This window comes from Leptodactylus fuscus, chromosome 2 (genome assembly GCF_031893055.1).
Source record: "Leptodactylus fuscus isolate aLepFus1 chromosome 2, aLepFus1.hap2, whole genome shotgun sequence".
NCBI lineage: Eukaryota > Metazoa > Chordata > Amphibia > Anura > Leptodactylidae > Leptodactylus > Leptodactylus fuscus.
The window spans coordinates 258,653,973-258,675,029 of NC_134266.1; the positions used below are offsets into that span (position 1 = coordinate 258,653,973).

Consider the following 21,057-nt stretch of genomic DNA (forward strand, 5'->3'; position numbering starts at 1 on the left):
ACTATGCATCAAAATCTGCAAAAATATCAAAAAATATTCTCTATGCAAGAGGCCTGGTACAAAAGGCTGTAGCTTAAGAAGCCGCTGTAGTAACCGGCTCAGGCAGATGACCACAATGAGGACCCTTACTTCACAGCTCCAGTATATGGCTACGATAGTTGGGGTCCCTTGGGGGTGCAAACGTAACTGCAAAAAAATTGCAGGCTGCTCAAGAAAAAGTAGTATTGTGTTATATAGTCTAGAAAGATTGTTGTCACTGGGAAAGAAGAAGGTCCGCAATTACGGACACATTATATTCAGTGCGGCCTCTCACACCACCGGATATTTTATCCATGGTGTGCCTTGCCGTGACCGAGGTCTGCGTCGAATACAGCAGGACCGCAAAGGCCGTGAATTCACGGCACTGCACAGACTCGCCCTTAGAACTCTCTAGGCACGTGCAGCAGGACACGGGCGTCTGCGATGTCTACGTCCAATGTCTATTAGTAGTGTTGCTGATCTGAAACTTGTGGACCGTAAAACCAATACGGTCATGTAAGACACAATGCAGTGCAGATATGTGTTGTATTAGGGACTGAAGTGTGCAGGCTTTTTAAGCAAAATATTAATATGATCCAAAAAGGAAGGAGCGACTCCTTGAAGTGGCCTGAAATCCTTGGAAAATACATGTGCGTAGCAATGCGCGAGTACGCTGCAAGTCTGGAAAACAAATCCAAGTGGACATGGAACATTTGGAAAACCATGCGTAGTTGACCACAGCATGTGTGTATGGGGCCTGGGGAAAGGGCTTGTCTGGGATTGACAAAAAAAAAAAAAAAAGGCTGTGAGAAGGGTATGGGAAAAACAGTATAAAAAAATTGCATGTGATTCATGTCATTGCATGTCCATACATACTGCTGGGGCTGGTCACTATGTATATATTAAACATATACATTAGTCATATATATTTTCCATTTTTTTTATTTTTTTTTTTAAATTTATTCCAAGGTTTTTGCAAATCCCGGAATACCCCTTTAATCCCACTCCACATGCACTCTGTTGTACTTTAGTTCCACACCAGAAGTCTGTATAATGTAACCATGGCTTTAGGCAGAGTGTATTGTGTCCATTACCCAAATAGCTAATCCCAAGACTCTTCCCATTTGCACCCTTGTCATAAAAACAAAATTAAAAAAAACACAATTCAATCCAATAAGGAAATCTTGAGCCATTTTTGCCACTTGTAGCAGGATACAATGGCACGGGGTAATGATGCCACTCCATTGAATCCATAGGAATGGTGTACAAAGGCACATACACCTATGGACGCATGCTAAAGTTGCCTGCAGGCGTACTGTGCAGATTATAAAGCCGCGCCACATTCCTTCAGTATATGCCCCAGGCCGCTCACTGCTGAGATTACGTTTCAATGACACCGGACAGCAACGAGCTAATTTCCTATTGTCCCGGATAACTTACCCCTTTAATTGCATCAGGGCCCGCAAACTTCTCTCCAAGCCAAGGAAGGGTTAATCCGCTGGGCAGGTCAGCATGTGATCCCAGCAGGGAGAGATTTAGAAAGCAGCCTTTATTTTGCTTAACAACCTAGTTTATGGCCAGGCCTTTTCTCCATCAGGTCTGATCCCTCACAGCCAGCGGCCCATTCAATCATTTACTTAGGATGTCTGCTGGGGAACAAACGCTCTCGCTCATGCATACGACTTTGCCAGACTTGTGTGTACTTTACAGTCTAAGGCTCCTCATTGTTCGGGGTGAAACATGAGCCCTTAATAAGGAAACCAGGGCAGTGCGAGAAGATACAGAGAGGAAAAGATCAATATGTGCACTTTTACAGGTATTTAAAGGGGGGCAAAGAGAGAGAGGGCTGTGAGGCGAGAGAGGAGGAGATTTATAACCAAAAGCTCAAGACAGACGGCCATAAGTCTACAGAGAGGGGGCTGAACCAGAAGTCACAGGATACCTATAAAGTGATTCAGCGAATCATCTCGCTTACAGAGACTGAATATTCTGCAACTTTAGGACTAAAAAAAAAACAACACAATTTGATAAAGTTTTTAGATTTTCTGCAATACTTTTGGGGAGAGGTAACTGGTTCTCAGCGTAGAGATCCAACTGGGTTATGGAGACTTCAGTGACCGTGGCAATGCTTCATGGGAAAGTGTATGCAAAGTAGATCTTCAGATGGAAGAAACTAGTCCTAAACCAATGACGGCTGATCTGTCTGCTACTCCTTAAAGGGATTTTTTTTTTCCTCGATAAAACATAGGAATAGACTTAAGAAAGGCTATTCTTCTCCTACCTCTAGATGTCTTCTCCACGCCGCCTTTCGGTAGAAATCCAGGTTTTCTTCAGTATGCAGCACTGGGGGCGGTCCTCAGCGCTCAAACAGCATTGGAACGCCCTCTCCCTGTGTCTAATTCCGTCCTGGGTTTTCCATTTTCTAGGCCTCGAGCAGAGCCGACTGCGAATGCCTGTGCCTCAAGAAAATGGCCACTTACACCAGCTTACAGTGTAAGCAGCCATTTTCTTGTGGCCCAAGCGCAGTCGGCTCTGCCCGAGACCTAGTAAATTGAAAACCAAGGACGGAAGAAGACACAGGAAAAGAGCGTTCCAGAAGAAGATGGAGGCGGGACTGGAGAGTTCTCTCGCAGCATTGGGGACGCCCCCAGTGCTGCGAGAGAACTCAATTTGCTGACCGAAGAAAACCGGGATTTCTACCGAATGGTGGCGCGGAGAAGACATCTAAAGGTAGGAGAAGAATATATAATTTTATGGATTATCCTTAGGATAAATATCTGACTGGCTGTCCCAGGACTTTGCAAAAGAGATTGAATGGTGCCACTATTTGTCCGCCAAACTATAAGCCATTATGTGACTTGGAGCTGGGGAAAAAAAAAAAAAAATAAGACTAGGAATGGGAGGGGGTGGAAAACAGGAAGGTAAAAACAAAAACAGTCTTGGTTCATAAGGAGTTGAGTAGTAAAAAATTATTAAAAAATCATTTTGAAGTCGCAGACTTTTTTCAGATTTCCCAAAATTGGTTCCGACTCAACAGGCATGGAGGAAGGTGGCCACACTCAATTCAATCCTATCGGAGCTCTAAAAACGGCCAGAAGCCCCATAGCAATGAATGGCAAGAGCCGTATATACTATAGACAGGGGACCATGAACCCCCTTCTTTGGGATAGATGTGGGTCCAAGAGTAGAGACTTGCACCAACCAATATTTAGGACATGTGGGTATGACAAGTGTCCTAGACGAGAATACCCCTTTAAACGGAAACCAGTACTAAAAGGGGAGGTCATCCAACCAACCAACCAAAACTGTGCCTATAAGGAGCAGTTTACAAATGGGGGTCTAACTTGGCTAATATCCATAGTCATGCTGCAAGGCTTGGTAAAATGTTGAACCCAGACTACCTCTGATACTAGGGGATACTAGCATGGATCCTTCTAGAAGAGAGCTCATTGGTATACCATCTCTCCCCAAGGAGCATTGCAATAAGATGCCACACAAAGCTGCATTCCCTTAATGGAAACCAGTACACTGGGAAACTACATAGTCAAGGGAGGTCTTGTAATATTCTCCAACTTTACCGAAGACCTTTTACGACTTTACCTAGGCTGTGCCCTTAACTAGTAATCACGAGGCTTACCCCTGTGGGGACCACAGCCACCAAATAGCTACACCAGATAAAAGACTATAATAATACATCAAGTGGCCAAGAGATATGACCATCAGATAACGCAAAGGGAACCAGTCAGCAGTTTTAGGGGATACTAAACAACCAGCGAGTGGTCCCAAACCCGCCTGTGCGTCCATCAAGAGAGGAGTCCCATCGGATTACTTTATGGTGTTCCCAGCATATTGAAGCCAACGTCAGAACCACACTAGGCATGTGCGGTGAATCCAAGGTGTACAGACCCCAAATGGATGGGCACATAGCCCACACGTCTAGACCACCCTCCCAGTATCGACATGTTTATGTGAACCCCAAGGATAGAAGGAATTGGCAAAGGCAGATTTGGGACACTAGAACGTCAATGCACAAAGACATACGAGTAGCCCAGCATTCCCATAACTGGTTTCCTTTATGTGAATACTTCATGCAAATCCATACAATTACGTTTTACTTAATCCTTACATGTCGGGCACCTTGAAGTTCTAATTTAGAAGGAGCAGGACCTTCCAAAAATAACATATTACATTTTCACAGCGGCCACTTCCTTCATTCATGAAACAAGTTATTGTCACGGCTCCACCCGTAGCATCAATGACAGCGCGGTAAGCCTGAGGCTCGTAGGCCCGATGCCCAGTCAACATCAGGGCCGCCCTAATTTGTCACCGGTAGGGACTCTTCGCTGTCCGGGATCTTTATATAGATTATAATAGCATTGTGGTTTATATTTACATAGGATTGTTACATTATTGTATTATCATAATGATACCCTTTGCACTTCTGCTCCACCCAGTTTGGTCACGGGGGCAGCTACAATCTCCAAATCCCCCGATCACGGACCTTCAATTTCTAACCTATACTACTAAAGAGGCAAATAACATACAAAAATACAATCGTAAAAACCGCCATGCATCTGGAAACCATACAGATAGTGACTCACTTCAGAAAGTATCTTTGTCCCGACGGAGTTTTGGCCATTTCCCATCCCGGTGGCAGGGGGACGTCGTCCGGAATCTCAAAAGACGACTGCCGAAGATGCGGATTTGGTGCGGGTTGTCCTTGAGCAGAAACCACTCCTGGTGGAGAAAGCGCACCCGGGGAGACGGCGCCGAGCTGCAGAGAGGCTGGAGAGGAGTGAGCGCGAACATGCTGAGGAGTCAACGCCCCCGCGGATCCACCGTCCGTGCTGGCCTGTGAGGAGGCAAAGGTGTTATTCTTCTTAAGAAATTGGCTACTGGGTTATTTAGCTTACAAAAAACACATCACCCCGGATTAACCATTTCATAGGATTGTGACTATAGCCTAGGGTTAGGTGAATAGAACATGTGAAAAGATGTGGAGTCCAGCAAAATCCTCATGAATAAAAATTCTTGACTTTATTTAGTTCATTTTAAAAATTTGTACATACATCTCCATATAGAATGTGCATCTCCAAGGTGTAAGGATAGCTGGGAGACACAACAGATGTCAACGACAGACTTAGACTGACCAGCTGACGCGTTTCGAAACAGTTCGTTTCTTAGTCATAGCTTGGGTTAGGTGAAGGCTTCCATTAGGTGGCTCTACCAACCTCAACATACCAAATGGGAAAGACTTGACATGTTCTACAAAAGGTCCAATGAAACATATGGTAAACTTTAAAGAGGTCGTATGAGATTAGAAAGACCTCTATTGTGGATTGGCCTAAGATGCAGTACCAGATACTGCCTATGGACCAGAAAGGCGCTGTTTCTGGTAGAAAGCAGCTTTTTTTTGTTCCTAATCCCATAAGAAATAAATGACAGTGAAATATAAGAATGAATAAAATATATTCCTAGTCATTAAATTATCAAGTCCCATATGTAGACTACCTGACACTCATCCCCAACCCAATACTGATATTATCATGACTGTCAACAATCAAACCCCAATGACCAGGAAATGGAAGACATCTTCTAATTAAAAGGGTATACAATTATAGCATATTGATAGTATAGGTCAGTGATGTCGAACCTTTTAGAGACCGAGTGCCCAAACTGCAACCCAAAACCCACTAATTTATCACAAAGTGCCGAAACGGCAATTTGTCCTTAATAATTTGAAAATCCACAATTGCACACAATTACAGACCTGCAAAATATGGTCATACGAATGGGGCTTTATAGAGATTTCTGTTCCACTGTGACCCCCACACAGTCCAATCTGCTTCACAGTGACCCCCACACAGTCCAATCTGCTTCACAGCGGCCCCCACATAGTATAATCTGCAGCACAGTGGCCCCCACACAGTATAATCTGCTGCACAGTGGTCCCCACTCAATATAATCTGCTGCACAGTGGTCCCCACTCAATATAATCTGCTGCACAGTGGTCCCCACACAGTACAATCAGCTCCACAGTGGCCCCCACACAGTACAATCTGCTGCACAGTGGCCCACACACAGTACAATCAGCCCCACAGTGGCCCCCATACAGTATAATCTGCTGCACAGTGGTCCCCACACAGTACAATCAGCACCACAGTGGTCCCCACACAGTATAATCTGCTGCACAGTGGCCCCCACACAGTAGAATTTGATCCACGGTGGCCCCAAAAAAGTATAATCTGATCCACGTTGGCCCCCACACAGTATTAACTGTTCCACGGATGGGTGCCCAAAGAGAGGGCTCTGAGTGCCACCTCTAGCACCCGTGTCATAGGTTGGCCATCACGGGTATAGGCCATTATTTTGTGATTGGTGGGGTCTGCCCAATCAGACAGAAATAAAATAAAAGGGGTCGCAACACTGATTCAGTGTATAGTCACTGTTTTACCTTGTGCAGCGGTCATATTCTACCAATATGCTCTCACTTGGTACGGGAAGGTTCCCCTCTAAGGGAACCTATCAAATGGAAACTCTGTCAGCAGCATGTTATAGAGCAGGAGGAGCTGAGCAGATTGATATATAGGTTTGTGGGAAAAAATTTGGTATAACTTGTCATTTCTCCAATCGCTTCTCTTTCTAGGCTGAAAAGTCTAGAGGGCGGTCCTAAAACTGATCGGACCGCCCCCAAGACTTCTCAGCCTAGAAAGATCAGAGGTTTCAATGGAATAATGACAAGTTATACTGAATCTTTTCCCACAAACCTATATATCAATCTGCTCAGCTCCTCCTGCTCTATAACATGCTGTCGGTAGGCTGGACCGCGACTAGTTCCCTTTAAGTGATAAAACTGAAGCAGGAATGGAAAGATGCAAGAGAAGAGGACAACTTCAAAGAAAGTATAGACTATCCTCCTCCAAGGAATACTGTGAAATGTCATCAGTGCAGAATTGTGAATGCAGCTCCAGAGTACAATACAGATTGTAAGGCCAGATAGGCGATAGATTCATTCACTCGCCGAATCTGACAACTCGGAAACATGGACACTTGGACTGACTGAGGTTACTGCATTAGAGAGAGAGGAATAGGCCAAACTCTGTCATCGACCTTTATCATCAAAGATGTCTACTGTACATTAAGACATTTTTGTGGCTCTCAAGTGTGATCTAGACCCCGTCAAGAAAACAGAAGTATTCCAAGGAATATCCATCGCTCACAATAAGACATTGGCTAATGGGGAGGTCAAAAAAACGTTCCTAAAATCTCTTTATCCAAAAATATTCTAAAGAGGATGTCCACATCAGGGTGGCCTTCAAAAAGCAGAGGTAGTGGCATTTATAAGGCTGGTCCGGGCTTCATTGGGGCAAGAAATGGGAAATGTGGCTCCATGGAGGAGACACTGGGGAGGAATTACCTTACATACTCGAGTATAAGCCGACCCGAATATAAGCCGAGGCCCCTAATTTTACCACAACAAACTGGGAAAACTTATTGACTCGAGTATAAGCCGAGGGAGGCTGAAAAACTTGGCTTATACTTGAGTATGTACGGTAGATTACTCATAAGGATTTAGGGGTGACCAAGACTATTCCTAGGTCACCTAGAACACAACAGAAAGTGCTAGTAATAAGGATTCCAGCCCATATTAAGAGTCCACATACAGTCGCCTCGCTGACAGAGTTACCAGTGTTCTGGACAACCCCCGATAGCTTCGGCAGTACTCAACACAATCCAAGCTACACCGTCAAACAGGAAATCGCACCAAAGGGAAGGAAGCAAGTTAAAAGTACCAGCGGGACATCAAATCCTGCCGCCATCTGGGAGAATATAATGATTCACAAATGGATTATGCAAAAAAATAAAAATTTACGTAATGAAAGGTAGCAAATCTGGAACTCTGCAACAGGCCCGGGCCCCGGGGTGATAACTGCAAGTTACAGAACTGCGGAAAACTAAAGGTGTACTTATTGAGAAGGGAAAGAGGGTGTCACGTGTGATCATCACACACGATGGTCGCTCTGCGTCATCCTGCATTTTTAACTAAACTGGTAAGTAGGGTTGAGCTGGATTGATTTTAAAATCCGATCATTTTTCAGCCGATCCCCGATCGTGAGATTTACTCGATCGCTGATCGAGATCTGATCTTTCCTGATTACTCAACCCTCATTGTATATTATATATACAGTGGGATTGAGCTGATTTTGATTTTTCAAAATCTGATTTCCGATCATTTTCCAGCCGATCGGGATCCGATCTTTCCCGATCGCTCAATCCTACTGGTAAGGCTAGGTTCACTGGGTGGGTTTCTGACAAGTCCCAGATCATAGAAATTCCCTGTTATTCCTGGTCGTATCAATTGGCAACCGATCCGAGATAAAAGAGGATACGGTTTATGTATACATAAATGCGTACATTTACAATTTTTCCTGCAAATTTAATCTGGTTATGTTCATGGGTATAGCCCTATAAGTTGTAGGTCAGATGTGCAGACCCTTAAAAAAAAATTAAAAAAATCAAGAGAGAGATAGACTTGTTGCAAATAAACTACACATAATCCCACCAAAGTGGCGGCATCGGGTTCTTCAAGGATGGCAGCGCGTGCGCTAAAGGAGAACCTATACCTGGCTTTGTTTTCAGCCTGAAGAAGGATCTTAGCAGCTCTAATACAGGGTAGGCAAACACTATGATTCTGCAGGCCTCGCTAAGATGGTGGCAACAGGTCCTGACTTGCTTCTTTTCTTTCCTGCAGCCTGTTTAGTTTAGGTTTTTCGATGTTAGAACAAGCGCTCATCTCAGATGTCTCCCTACGTGTCTCGCACCTCGTCTACTTCTGTAAGGAGCCTGGCTATCTGCCGTGATGGTACCGCCTGTACAACACAACCAAGATGGTGTCACCCCTAAATCTGGCAAACATGGTGGAGAAATTCAGCAGCATGTCCCTCAAAAAAAAAAAAAAAATTCTGCAGGTCTCCCACGATAGGTCACTGCGTTGCGGGTGTTGATCTCACCCACAATGTCGATACTGTAATGTGCAGTGGGTTACCTGTCCGAGAGCTCGCTATAGTCAACCCATTGCAATTACGCGTTGAGTCTAGTTTGTTTAGGATCTAATAATGGCTGACAGTCATTTGTGATGGAGTCGGAGGCAGGGTGTAAAAAATATAGAAGAGTTAGAGTTGGGCCTACTGACTCCAGAGCCATGGCGTATGGGTACTACCAAGGAAAAAGTCTAATGTATGGACCAATAATAGGCTCAGATCACAATTTAGGTTAGATTAGGTTAGCCAGCTGCCAGGTTCTATGGCCATTGGTGATCGGGATATGGAGGAGATCTGTTCCGTCCTTGTGAAGAGTTCGAGAGTATTTAATATACGCTGCGACCACACGACACACTACAGATACAAGTCTGCACTACAGGGGTCTGCTCTGGAGCTCACAGGTCAATATCAAATACAGCTGGTTACACAAAGTGAGAGATTACTAGCCATGGTGGCCACCTACTTGTGGACTTAGGTGATGATTTCCTAATTTACTCATGTAAATAGCTGCGGGGAATTAAAGGGGTAGGCACAGGACTCCTCTAACCTGATAGACCCGAGCCTAAAGACTCTTAGTAGGAGCACCCCTTTGAGGGGACACGGGATGTGAGTGTGGGTCCGCTGCTGATTTTCTGTTGCCCAAGTTTGGGTAACAGCAAAATATAAAAAAAATCTGAATACATACACACGTGTAGTTTTTTTTTTTTTTTTTTTTTTTTACAGATCTGCGCAGGCACCGCAGGAACAAGTTGCAAACACCGTAGCCGGCCCTATTCTGTTTTTGCAGGTCACTCAGTCTATTCTAATGATGGGGGTCTGTGGAAAAACGCAGACAGCACGCTAAAGTCATGAAGTCTGAATTGACATTATATAAGAATAAACTTCACACCGGGGTCAATTTGCAATGCAGTTTTTCTTTGTTTTTTTGCATTGCATGTGGACAAGATTTGCTGCTACTGTACAATGCAAAGTATTAGCCACTGGCATGTCCAAAGTGACGGCCTATATAACCCGAGTGGCATATACTGAAGGATCACGCATGCGGTTCTATTTAGGTTCCGTATGAAATAGTCTTCCTATGGAGGATATTATCTCAGCACCCATAGGGATAAGATGGTGGACGTCTCCACTGTATATAGCATTAGGTCGGTATTCTCACCTAGAGTAGATTTTATATAGAACGCCGTAAACCACTGGATGGGGCTCTATATGGCGGCACAGTATCATAGGGATCAACACGGGATTTCCCCCCCCCCCTTTTAAAAATAAATGAAAAGTCGCATTATAGGTCTCCATTCAAGTGAATGGGAGCCGAGCTCTAACATCATGTCACGGCCACTACACGACATTCTCCAGGTCCCCAACGCCGGTGATGTGCTGGTGATAATCGTCATCTATTACCTGCTGACCAGAACGTTCGCTCATTGGTCAGCAGATCGGCGGCGCGTGCCTATATACACTCATTGCTGGTAACAGCCCCATATAATAGGGTCATGTGACGAGGTAATCAGTATAGCCCTGGAAATGCCCTTCAATGTGGCCAGCCCCACGTTGCGAACATGCTGCGTTCTACATTACCTGCATGGGACTCTGGCTAATCCAGTCTATACAATGCGGAAAAAAAAAAAAGAAGTAGAATTGCAGCGATTTCAGAAACGCTACCATTTTTTGCAAATCACAACAAGTCAATGATACCTACGGAAACACTTGTGGCCTCTATATAGGTATATTAGGAGTAGAAAGTCCGCAGAGGAAAACTCTGTGAAAAACGATGCGGTCATTTCTACTGTTTCCCTATAGATTTATTAAGGGAAGACAAAAAAAAAAAAAAAACAACTTTGCATTTCTGTTACGATTTCTTTCAGTGTTCCAAAACGTGAGGGTCAATTCACAAGGAGTTCTTTGGCACTGAATCCGTGTGGAAAAAAAGCTTCCCATTGACTTCAATGAGTTCCTTTTAAAGGGGCTCTATCAGCAAAATTATGCTGTATGAGCCCCACATATGCAGGAATAGGCCATTCAGGCATTGCTAATGTTATATTAAATTACACGCCTATGGTGGGCTCATACAGCATAATTTTGCTGATAGAGCCCCTTTAAGCAAGCCATTGAAGTAGGAGACTTGTTTTCCACTTTGCAGCTACTGTAAAACGTTGCGATTTTTCATTTCTAGCCAGTGGGGGCCCCGGCCTTATAGACACAACAGATCCCAAGGACCCCCACTGACTATAACTGGGTCTGTAGGGCGCCTGTTTCCCTCCCCCAAATCATTGGTCAGGCTTCCAAGACTATTTCCATCCTGGACTTCTGACTGATCCGTGCCATAATCGGGATGGATATTCCTCCCTTTAAATCCGGTGAAACTCCCGTCACATTTAGTCAGTGACCATCTCCAGCTTCAAAAAAGTTTTACATTACAAGTTAGACTAAAAAAAAAAATCCAGCTTGGGAAATAAACCCCGAACAATAAACCTGGAAGTTCTGCCATTTAGGATAGTGTGAATAGTTATGGAAATGTCCTGCCCCAGATTAAAGTTGTATTTATCCGTGAGAGGGGGCTTTAACAAGGGGCTGGGGGGGCGATGACAAATCACAGCTCTGCTTTTGTAGGACTGAAGCCTGGGTGGCCGGGGGAGAGGAAAAAAGTTTTGTGTGATGATCTGAATTGGGGGAAGGGAACATTCCCTCCTCCATCCACAACCTCCAGAACTTAGTGTAGGAGTCCCAGTACAAACACAGATGCAGCAGAGCCGAGTCGGTCACTCCGCTCAATGTTAATGTATTTCTTTGCAGAACGACTCCTATCAAGGAAAAGGTTAAACGACAAAGTCAGCTCTGCTACTACAGACGCCATAACATACGGGAAGATCCCTGCCTTTATTTCGCAGTCTGGCCGTGACACTAGAGAAGTCTGATCCCAGCCTAGCACTTCCCTTCTGGTTCTGGAAACATTCCTATACTTCCATGTTCTTTTAAAGGGCCGGCCCCTCCCCCTGGATATGTTCCCTCCTGCGTTCCACCCTGGGGCCAACAACTGGGGGGGAAAACCAGCAGCCAGCGCCGACGAGCCTTGTGCAAAGCAATTGCAAGATTTCTTTTTATTATTATTGGTTCTTATTTCAATCACTTTGTCAATTCGCTTGGAAAAGATACAAAGTAACAAAGACATTGCGCGTGTGATACAAAGTAACGTAACAAGTCAATATTTAGTATCTGGCCACACTGTAGCACTTTCTATTATACTTAAAGGGACAGTCACTAAGTCTGTAGTCACACACTGTGGTTAAAGGGATTCTACCATTAAAACCTCTTTTTTTGTGGATAAGACGTTGGAATAGTCTTTAGAAAGGCTATTCATCTCTTACCTTCAGATGTGATCTCCGCCGCGCCGTTCCTTAGAAATACCGGTTTTTACCGGTATGCAAATTAGTTCTCTGGCAGCGATGGGGGCGGGCCCCAGCGCTGAAAATGAGATGGGGGCGTCCCCCACTGCTCGAGAACACGATCCTGCGACGCCTCTATCTTCGGCTGGATCCTCCCCTTCTCTGTTGTCTTCCTCCGACGCCTGCGCAGTTGGCTCTGCCAGTGAGACACCAGCAGAGCCGAATGCGAATGCCGGCTGGCAGCCATTTTTGGGAGACCGCTCCTGCATTAAACTACAAGAGCAAGAGCGGCCTCCCAAAAATAGCCACTGGCCAGCGTTCGCACTCGGCTCTGCTGGTGTGTCACTGGCAGAGCCAACAGCGCAGGCGTCAGAGGTGACACAGGAGGAAGACGACAGAGAAGGGGAGGATCCAGCCGAAGATAGAGATGTCGCAGGATCGTGTTCTTGAGCAGCAGTGAGGACGCCCCCATTGCATTTCCAGAGCTGAGGCCCGCCCCCATCGCTGCCAGAGAACTAATTTACATACCAGGAAAAAACGGTATTTCTAAGGAACGGCGCGGCAGAGATCACATCTAAAGGTAAGAGACGAATAGCCTTTCTAAAGGTTATTCCGACGTCTTATCCACAAAAAAAGAGGTTTTAATGGTAGAATCCCTTTAAAATTGCAGAGAAAAAAAAACAAACTGCATGAGATTTTGATACAGCTTTCTGATGTGAGAGGTGAATATGTTGTACTAGGTTTACACTAACGTCGGGGTCCACATGGGGACCTGAAAGATGGAGAGTCTCTTCGCTAAGGCCCGGTTCACATTTGCGTTTCAAGGATCCTGCCTCCAAAACGAAAAGTCCTGTAAGGGTAAGTTCACATGGGGTTTTTAGGTCAGGATTTTGAGGCCGTATCCGCCTCAAAATCCTGACCAAAAAGATGGCTCCCATTGAAATCAATGGGAGCCGGTCAGTTCTCTCTTCCGGCACCTGGAAAAAAAACGGACATGCTCATTCTATCAGGAGGATTCGCCTCGCAACATCCGGCTGAAGACACTCCCTCCTGACTAGGACCATTCATTTGGGCCTAATCTGTAGCGGAGTGCACAACTGCACCGGCATCCAGTCACGGCTATCCGTATTTTGGTCCGGAACATGAGGCGGCCTCTGCCTCAGGTTCCGGTCCAAAAAAACCCTGTATGAACTTACCCTAAGCAGCACTTTTCGCTCTGCATTTTTTGTGTGGGAACCATGTGGACACCACTATAGTCTATGGGGTCTGTGGACAGATTAGGTTTCCATTCAGAGGTCCCCAAGCGAACCCCCGGAACGCAGATGTGAACCGGGCCTCTACCAACCTAGACTAGAATGGGGTCCGACTGGATTTCTGTCAATTTTATACTGCAGAACTTTTCTCTCCAACCGTTTTTAGGTGGACTCTGCGAAAAGTCTCCTACGCAGGTGTGAACCAAGCCTTAAAAATGTTTCACTTACAAAATTAAGAAACTGCATCTCCCCCCCCCCCCAATACACTTTTAACTGCACTGTATGAACGCAGCCTAAGGCTACACTTTACCACTTGATCAATTTCTGCACCTGCCAAGTGGCGTTTTTGCCATTTAGGCCCCACATTGTGGAAACGCAGCTTTTCTTGTTGTGTTTTTTTGAGCCAAAGCCAAGAATGGCTACAAAAGGAATGGGAAATATATAAGAAGTTCTTATACTTCTCCCTTCTGCTCAATCCACTCCCGGTTTTGGCTCAAAAAACCACAACAAAATCTGCAACAAAAAAAGCTGTGTTTCCGCAACGTGGGGCCTCAGCCTTACTTCAATAGGAGTGATGGGGTAGAATCCCCCTGAAGATTGAGTATGACACTTATTTATTTTCCTGCAACCTAAAAAAAGTAAATGATGGAAAAAAAAAACAATAGGTGTCTGCCTCCAAAATTGGCAGAACTTAGAGCCGAATTTGAGGCAGAATCCGTCTCGGTGCAGTCTTTGGCCGAAGCTAAACGTGGACTCCAAAAGCAAAGTGAATAGAAAGTAAGGGCTTGGGCTATATTCACACAACTGTGTCCAGGTTCTAGGCCTTGAAAAACATATCCATTTGTCACGGCTGTGTGAATGTAGCCCAAGCCCTTCCTTTAGGTTTAATTTGCTCTTGACCTGGTTGTATATGGGTTGAATGGGATGAATATTAGTTGTTTTTTTTTGGATCCACTGGTTTATAAAGGAAGCAACTGGAACGCCAATCCATTTCATCAATGAGACTTTCCACTGTTGTGTGAATAAGGTCTTATATCTCAATACTTTTTTTAATGTAGATTGTGAGCCCCATATAGGAATCATAATGTACATTTATTTCCCTATCAGTATGTCTTTGTAGAATGGGAGGAAATCCACACAAACACGGGGAGAACATCCAAACTCCCTGTACAGGTTGCTCCTGGTGGGATTCAAACCCAGGACTCCAGCGCTGCAAGGCTGCAGTGCTAACCACTGAGCCACCGTGTCGCCCTTATATCTGAATACTTATCCCTGCTGGATCCCTTTTTGACTGGCTCAAAAACTGCACCAAAAACAGGGTCTGCTATTATGGTAAAGTCACGTGCATGGCTCTATATGGCGGCAGAGAGTCCCTACAGGGCTGTGTTATTCTCCCATAGACTTTAGATGTACTGCCACCTAGGATCCCTGTATTAAACCACTACAGGCAATGCTTTAGGAGGAAATACCTACATACCGGTAATCTATCACACCGCAGCCTTGTAAAAACACTACAGCAAGGACCTATGGATGCCATATTACTAATGCATAGCACACACATCTGCATATTGCAGATCAGACTTGTATCGAATACAGAATCCAATTTTTGCTGCAATCGTGCCAATCTGCAAGGATTAACCCTATCCAATGCATCCTATGATGCAGATTTATCCTGCTTGCAAATTTCCCATATAGCATGCAAACAGGCTTGCACAAACCCCATTCACATGCACAGAATGCAGATTTCCGTGCAGGTCTGAATAGCTCCTTACACAGCAGGGGAGATAGTTGCTACTCCTGTAGTACTTGACTGTAACATCCAGATGTTACCTACACGTAACCTGAAAAACAGGTAGTGACTGAGGCCGCAGTGATAATCAGTTTATGCCTTGGTCACATGACTGTGGTAGGCAATGGCTGACCGGCGCCACCATGTCAGTATGGACAATAGGTCATCATGCAATGCAATGCAGGATCGCAGGTCATGGTGCGGCAACAAAATCCAGAATCTATAAAGGGTCTCATCCACGCCAAAGTTTTTTTTGCACCATTGCATTCCCTCTCCTGGCAATATCAGCACATCTGAATTTCCTATTGACGTCAAAGGATTGCCCCCCGCACCACAACAAGGGTTTCTATAGAAGCATTTCCAGGAACGTTTCCTAGAACTGCTCCTGGGCCCTGCTAAAAAAATCTCTACTTACCCCCCTCCCTAAGTGACGACAGGCTATTTATAGTATGGGAGTCTTCTTATGTGGCTGGGGGCCCCTATGGGCACCGGGTGTGACCGATATCCCTATACCTACAGCAGTCAGACCCCTAGTTGTACGATATCCCCTACTAGGATACGGCCGGTCGTCATAAGTACAGGGGGGCTTTAGTGCAACTTTATAGAATTTTTGCAAATTTTTGACGCGTTTCCAGCACAGCCTGCTCGCCCAATTTAGAAGCGCACCCAAAAAGTGCACAAACAAGTCCTGACCTGGCGACATATGAAACGTATTAAATAAAAAAAGGAGGGGGGTGAGAGTTGTGGCTGTGGAAGAGTCCCGGCACTCAAGGGGTTACGTCTTCAAGGCTGAGCTAAAAGATCAGAGGCAGCTGGAGAACAACCATATAAAGCTATTAATAAATGACTTCCAGATCACCATTACTACACAGGACCCACAGTGTACAGCGGAGGCGCTCTCCTCCCCCACACCCTGACTCTCACATGTGGGAGTGAACAGGACTCTACATGTAACTTCTCCACCCTCCCCCCAAAGTTAAAAAAGTTGCACTGACCCCAGAGGAAAGCAGAGATTGCACAGCACAGGCCATAGACGTCACCGCCATCGCTGCGACCAGTGCACCATAACGTCACCGTATACCTGGTGTATACGCTGCCCTGTACTATATAGCGCTATAGGGGCAGTGCAAGGCGACTCTATATAGACCTGAGCCATAGACCAGTGCCATAGGGGCCACTATAATGTATAGGGTTTAGTGTGGGAACAAATGGATAGGGGGGGGGGCACAAACTTATTACACCACCATCCCCCACCTGACAGGGCTCCTGGAGATAGCAAAAGGGGGGCAACAACTTATTACCCCCCCAATCTGTACAATCCAATCCTCACCCCACTATGACTAGAACACAGCGCCCCCTATTGCACTATTAGGTGACTCCCTCGCCCCTCCCCCATGGTCCCCCCTCTCCCCGTTCAGGCTCACTAGCGCCCCCCAGCTTCCTGCCCTCTAAATCCAGTACCTGCCGGGAGTGGGACTTGGGCTCGGGCTGCTTGAAGAAGGAGTCGGGTAACTTCCTCATCCTCATGGGGAGGGTCTGGGGCACGTTGGCCGTTTTGGGGTTCATCACCGCATTAAAGAGCGCCTCCAGGTCGGTCTCCGAGTCCCCCCGCACATGCACGATCTGGTGGCCGGCCGGAGGAGGCTGCGGGGCGGACGAGGAGTTCTGCTGCGGGGCTCCGGTATCCATGGTTGTGACGAAGGGGGGAGGGGGGTAAAGCCGGGTAAGTGTATGGGGGCTCCGGGCTCACAGTCCGGGCATGTCACTGACACGGGCAGCGCGTCCTGCTAGCTCCAGTCCCGGGGCCCCGCTCGGTCCTCCCGGCTCTCCGCGGCCGCAGCTCCCGCTTCTGCTCCAACAACGAGAAAAACTTTCCTCACATCCCGCTGGGACCGCAAAACTTTTTCCCTGGACACGTGATCAACCACAGGCCACGCCCAGCATAGGGATAAGTCCCGGCCGGGGGCGGAGACTCTGCTGTTAGCCACGCCCCTCACACTCCTGTATAGTAGAAGAGCTGGAAGTCACCGAGCAGGGAGCAGGCTGCAGTGCACACGGGGCGCCTTCCAGATGCGTTACAGGGCAAAGGAAGAGTCTGTAGGAAAGACTTGTAATAATCCAATAACGCCATACTAGATAATAATACCTCTATATAGTGATAATAGTACACTGCAGAGTATACATAGCAGTGACCTGACAGATTAGTTGGATTAGTAATATAACCAAACCCCTTATCTACCCCCCCCCCCAAAAAAAAAAATGGTAATAACAACACCCTATTCCCCCAACCATTGTTCAGCATAATAGGTAATAGTGTCCCATAACAGAGTTTAGTGGCCCTTCATCTGTCCTAGTGCCGCTTATAAATAATAGCGCCCTCCTCCTATCAGATATAATACTCCTTATAAATAATAGCGCCCTCCTCCTATCGGATATAATACCCCTTATAAATAATAGCGCCCTCCTACTATCAGATATAATACCCCTTATAAATAATAGCGCCCTCCTACTATCAGATATAATACCCCTTATAAATAATAGCGCCCTCCTACTATCGGATATAATACCCCTTATAAATAATAGCGCCCTCCTACTATCAGATATAATACTCCTTATAAATAATAGCGCCCTCCTCCTATCAGATATAATACTCCTTATAAATAATAGCGCCCTCCTCCTATCGGATATAATACCCCTTATAAATAATAGCGCCCTCCTACTATCAGATATAATACCCCTTATAAATAATAGCGCCCTCCTACTATCAGATATAATACCCCTTATAAATAATAGCGCCCTCCTACTATCGGATATAATACCCCTTATAAATAATAGCGCCCTCCTACTATCGGATATAATACCCCTTATAAATAATAGCGCCCTCCTCTATCAGATATAATACCCCTTATAAATAATAGCGCCCTCCTACTATCGGATATAATACCCCTTATAAATAATAGTGCCCTCGTATCAGATATAATACCCGTTATAAATAATAATGCCCTCCTCTGATCAGATATAATATCCCTTATAAATAATGGTGCCCTCCTCCTATCAGATATAATGCCCTTTATAAATAATAGTGCCCTTCCCAATCAGATATAATACCCCTTATAAATAATAGTGCCCTCCTATCCAATATAATACCCCTTATAAATAATAGTGCCCTCCTCTGATCAGATATAATATCCCTTATAAATAATGGTGCCCTCCTCCTATCAGATATAATATCCCTTATAAATAATAGTGCCCTTCCCAATCAGATATAATACCCCTTATAAATAATAGTGCCCTCCTATCCAATATAATACCCCTTATAAATAATAGTGCCCTCCTCTGATCAGATATAATACCCTTTATAAATAATAGTGCCCTCCTCCTATCAGATATAATACCCTTTATAAATAATAGTGCCCTCCTCTGATCAGATATAATATCCCTTATAAATAATAGTGCCCTCCTCCTATCAGATATAATACCCTTTATAAATAATAGTGCCCTCCTATCAGATATAATACCCCTTACATATAATAGTGCCCTCCTCCTATCAGATATAATACCCCTTATAAATAATAGCGCCCTCCTCCTATCAGATATAATACCCCTTACATATAATAGTGCCCTCCTCCTATCAGATATAATACCCCTTATAAATAATAGCGCCCTCCTCCTATCAGATATAATACCCCTTATAAATAATAGCGCCCTCCTCCTATCAGATATAATACCCCTTATAAATAATAGTGCCCTCCTATCAGATATAATACCCCTTATAAATAATAGCGCCCTCCTGTAGGAGGTCAGGCTGAAATTGGCAGCTGCTCACAACTTTGCTACCAGGTTTTTGTAATCCTGAGCAGCCCATCTTCTCTCTCATGATGTCATAGGAGTGAGGACCTCGGAAGTCATCTATTGGGCACCATTGTGGCCCTTACTCTATCAGTGATGGGGCACTACACTAGGCTCACGCGTTTCATATACTTTATTGCCCATATAAGGCAGCAATGAGCTAAAATATAGGCTAATGACACGAAAGCCAGCTGGCTCAGTGCTTACATATTCCAATAAAAGAGATGATGCTGAGACTTGGCCGGAGATCTTGTGTTATCTACTTACAAGCTTGAGATAATCACTTTGAAGCATCTAAAAAATAAGACACATAAATATTTTCGGCAGCACCGGCCAACTAGCTTAAGGGGTGCTGACACTATCCGGCAAATGATGTCAGGGAAAAGAAGGATCAACATCCAGTTTTTGTTGTTGTCAGGGGAGTTAAGGCATTGTCACCAGTATACTCCTCTCTCCACATCGACAGCACCTGCATGCTCAGCCTAGCCAAGTGTGCCTTTGTATAAAAAAGCTGGGATATTAGATGTCAGTTGGACATGCATTTGTCTAATAGCTATTAAAGGGGTTCTCCGGCCCCAAATTGAGTTGTCATACTAATGACCTATCTAGAGGAAGGTCATCATTATCTGATCTGTTGGGGTTCAGGTCTGTTCTAGCAGCCGGGTTTCCTAATCCCTGGCAAAACTGCACAGGGGACAGCTTCTCCTACGTGAATAGGAGAGGTGCTGAAAGCTGTTAAAATAGATGATCTGTGTGGGGTCCATCTGTTGGACCCCCACAGATCCCATACTGATGACCTATTCTGTGGATAAGTCGTCAATATGAATCTTTGATCTGGGTCCGGAAAACCCCTTTAAAGGGAGTCTATCATTAGAAAATCGCCTTTTGAATTGCCTTGCGTAGACATACTGGGATGAAATCTTGCGCATGTGCAGTTGTCTCTTCCACTTCGTGTTCAGGCAGAACCGACTACACATGCTTAGTCCGCCATTTTGCGGTGGTCTATTACAGGTGCAGTACGCTCGTGTAACAGACCACTGCAAAATGGCGAACCGAGAATGTGCAGTCAGCTCTGCACTAACCCGAAGTGGCAGAGCAAACTGCGCATGTGCAAGATTTCATCATCATATGTCTACGCAAGACAGAAGATCAGGAGAAAATGAAGAGGGACGTGAACAGAATTAACTAAGGGGCAGTGAGAGATTATGACGCGGGGTGTGCTCGGAGCGCAGAAGGAACGCCCCCTGTGGTCCCTGAGCATAATTTGCATATTGCAATAAACAGATTTTTACAGAAACGGCGAGGAGAATGGTAGGTAGCAGTGTTCCTTTTTAGGGGCTATTCCAACGTGCCATTAGTTCAAAAGGAGTTTTCCCACAAAATAAGTTACACCCTATCCATAGGATCGTTCGTCCACCGTTGTAAATGGAGCGGTGGCCAGACACCGCTCCATTCACTTCAGTGTGAGAGTCTGAGATAGTCGAGCACTGTACTTTTGACTGTATCTCCGGCGCATTCATTGAACTGAACAGAACAGTGCGCACACAGCCCGACCACTGCTTCACTGATCCTATGGATAGGGGATATTTTGCTCTCTTTAAGTTCAGCGCTCTATAGATACAACATATATGGGCATACTCGGGATGAACTGAAGTGAACATCACTTGTTTATGTCAAACGTCTTTGTGATATACGTGACTCATTGCTTCCAATGACATAGAATA

At 45.2% G+C, this 21,057-nt stretch overlaps 1 protein-coding gene across 6 annotated transcripts in view; it reads right to left on the minus strand.

Annotated features, from left to right (window-relative positions):
• The window catches only part of YAP1 (Yes1 associated transcriptional regulator), a 46,338-nt gene extending 28,973 nt beyond the window's left edge, over positions 1-17,365 (minus strand). For 3 of the 6 annotated variants that reach the window (XM_075266094.1, XM_075266092.1, XM_075266089.1), the window contains exons 1-2: positions 16,946-17,365; positions 4,620-4,870 (exon numbers count right to left, since the gene is read on the minus strand). In XM_075266094.1, the coding sequence (XP_075122195.1) occupies positions 4,620-4,870; positions 16,946-17,173 (479 nt within the window). In that variant the 5' untranslated portion in view covers positions 17,174-17,365. The remainder of the gene's footprint in view (positions 1-4,619; positions 4,871-16,945) is intronic. The other 3 variants (XM_075266091.1, XM_075266093.1, XM_075266090.1) reach the window with 3 other exon arrangements.
• Between the last annotated feature and the right edge of the window lie 3,692 nt (positions 17,366-21,057).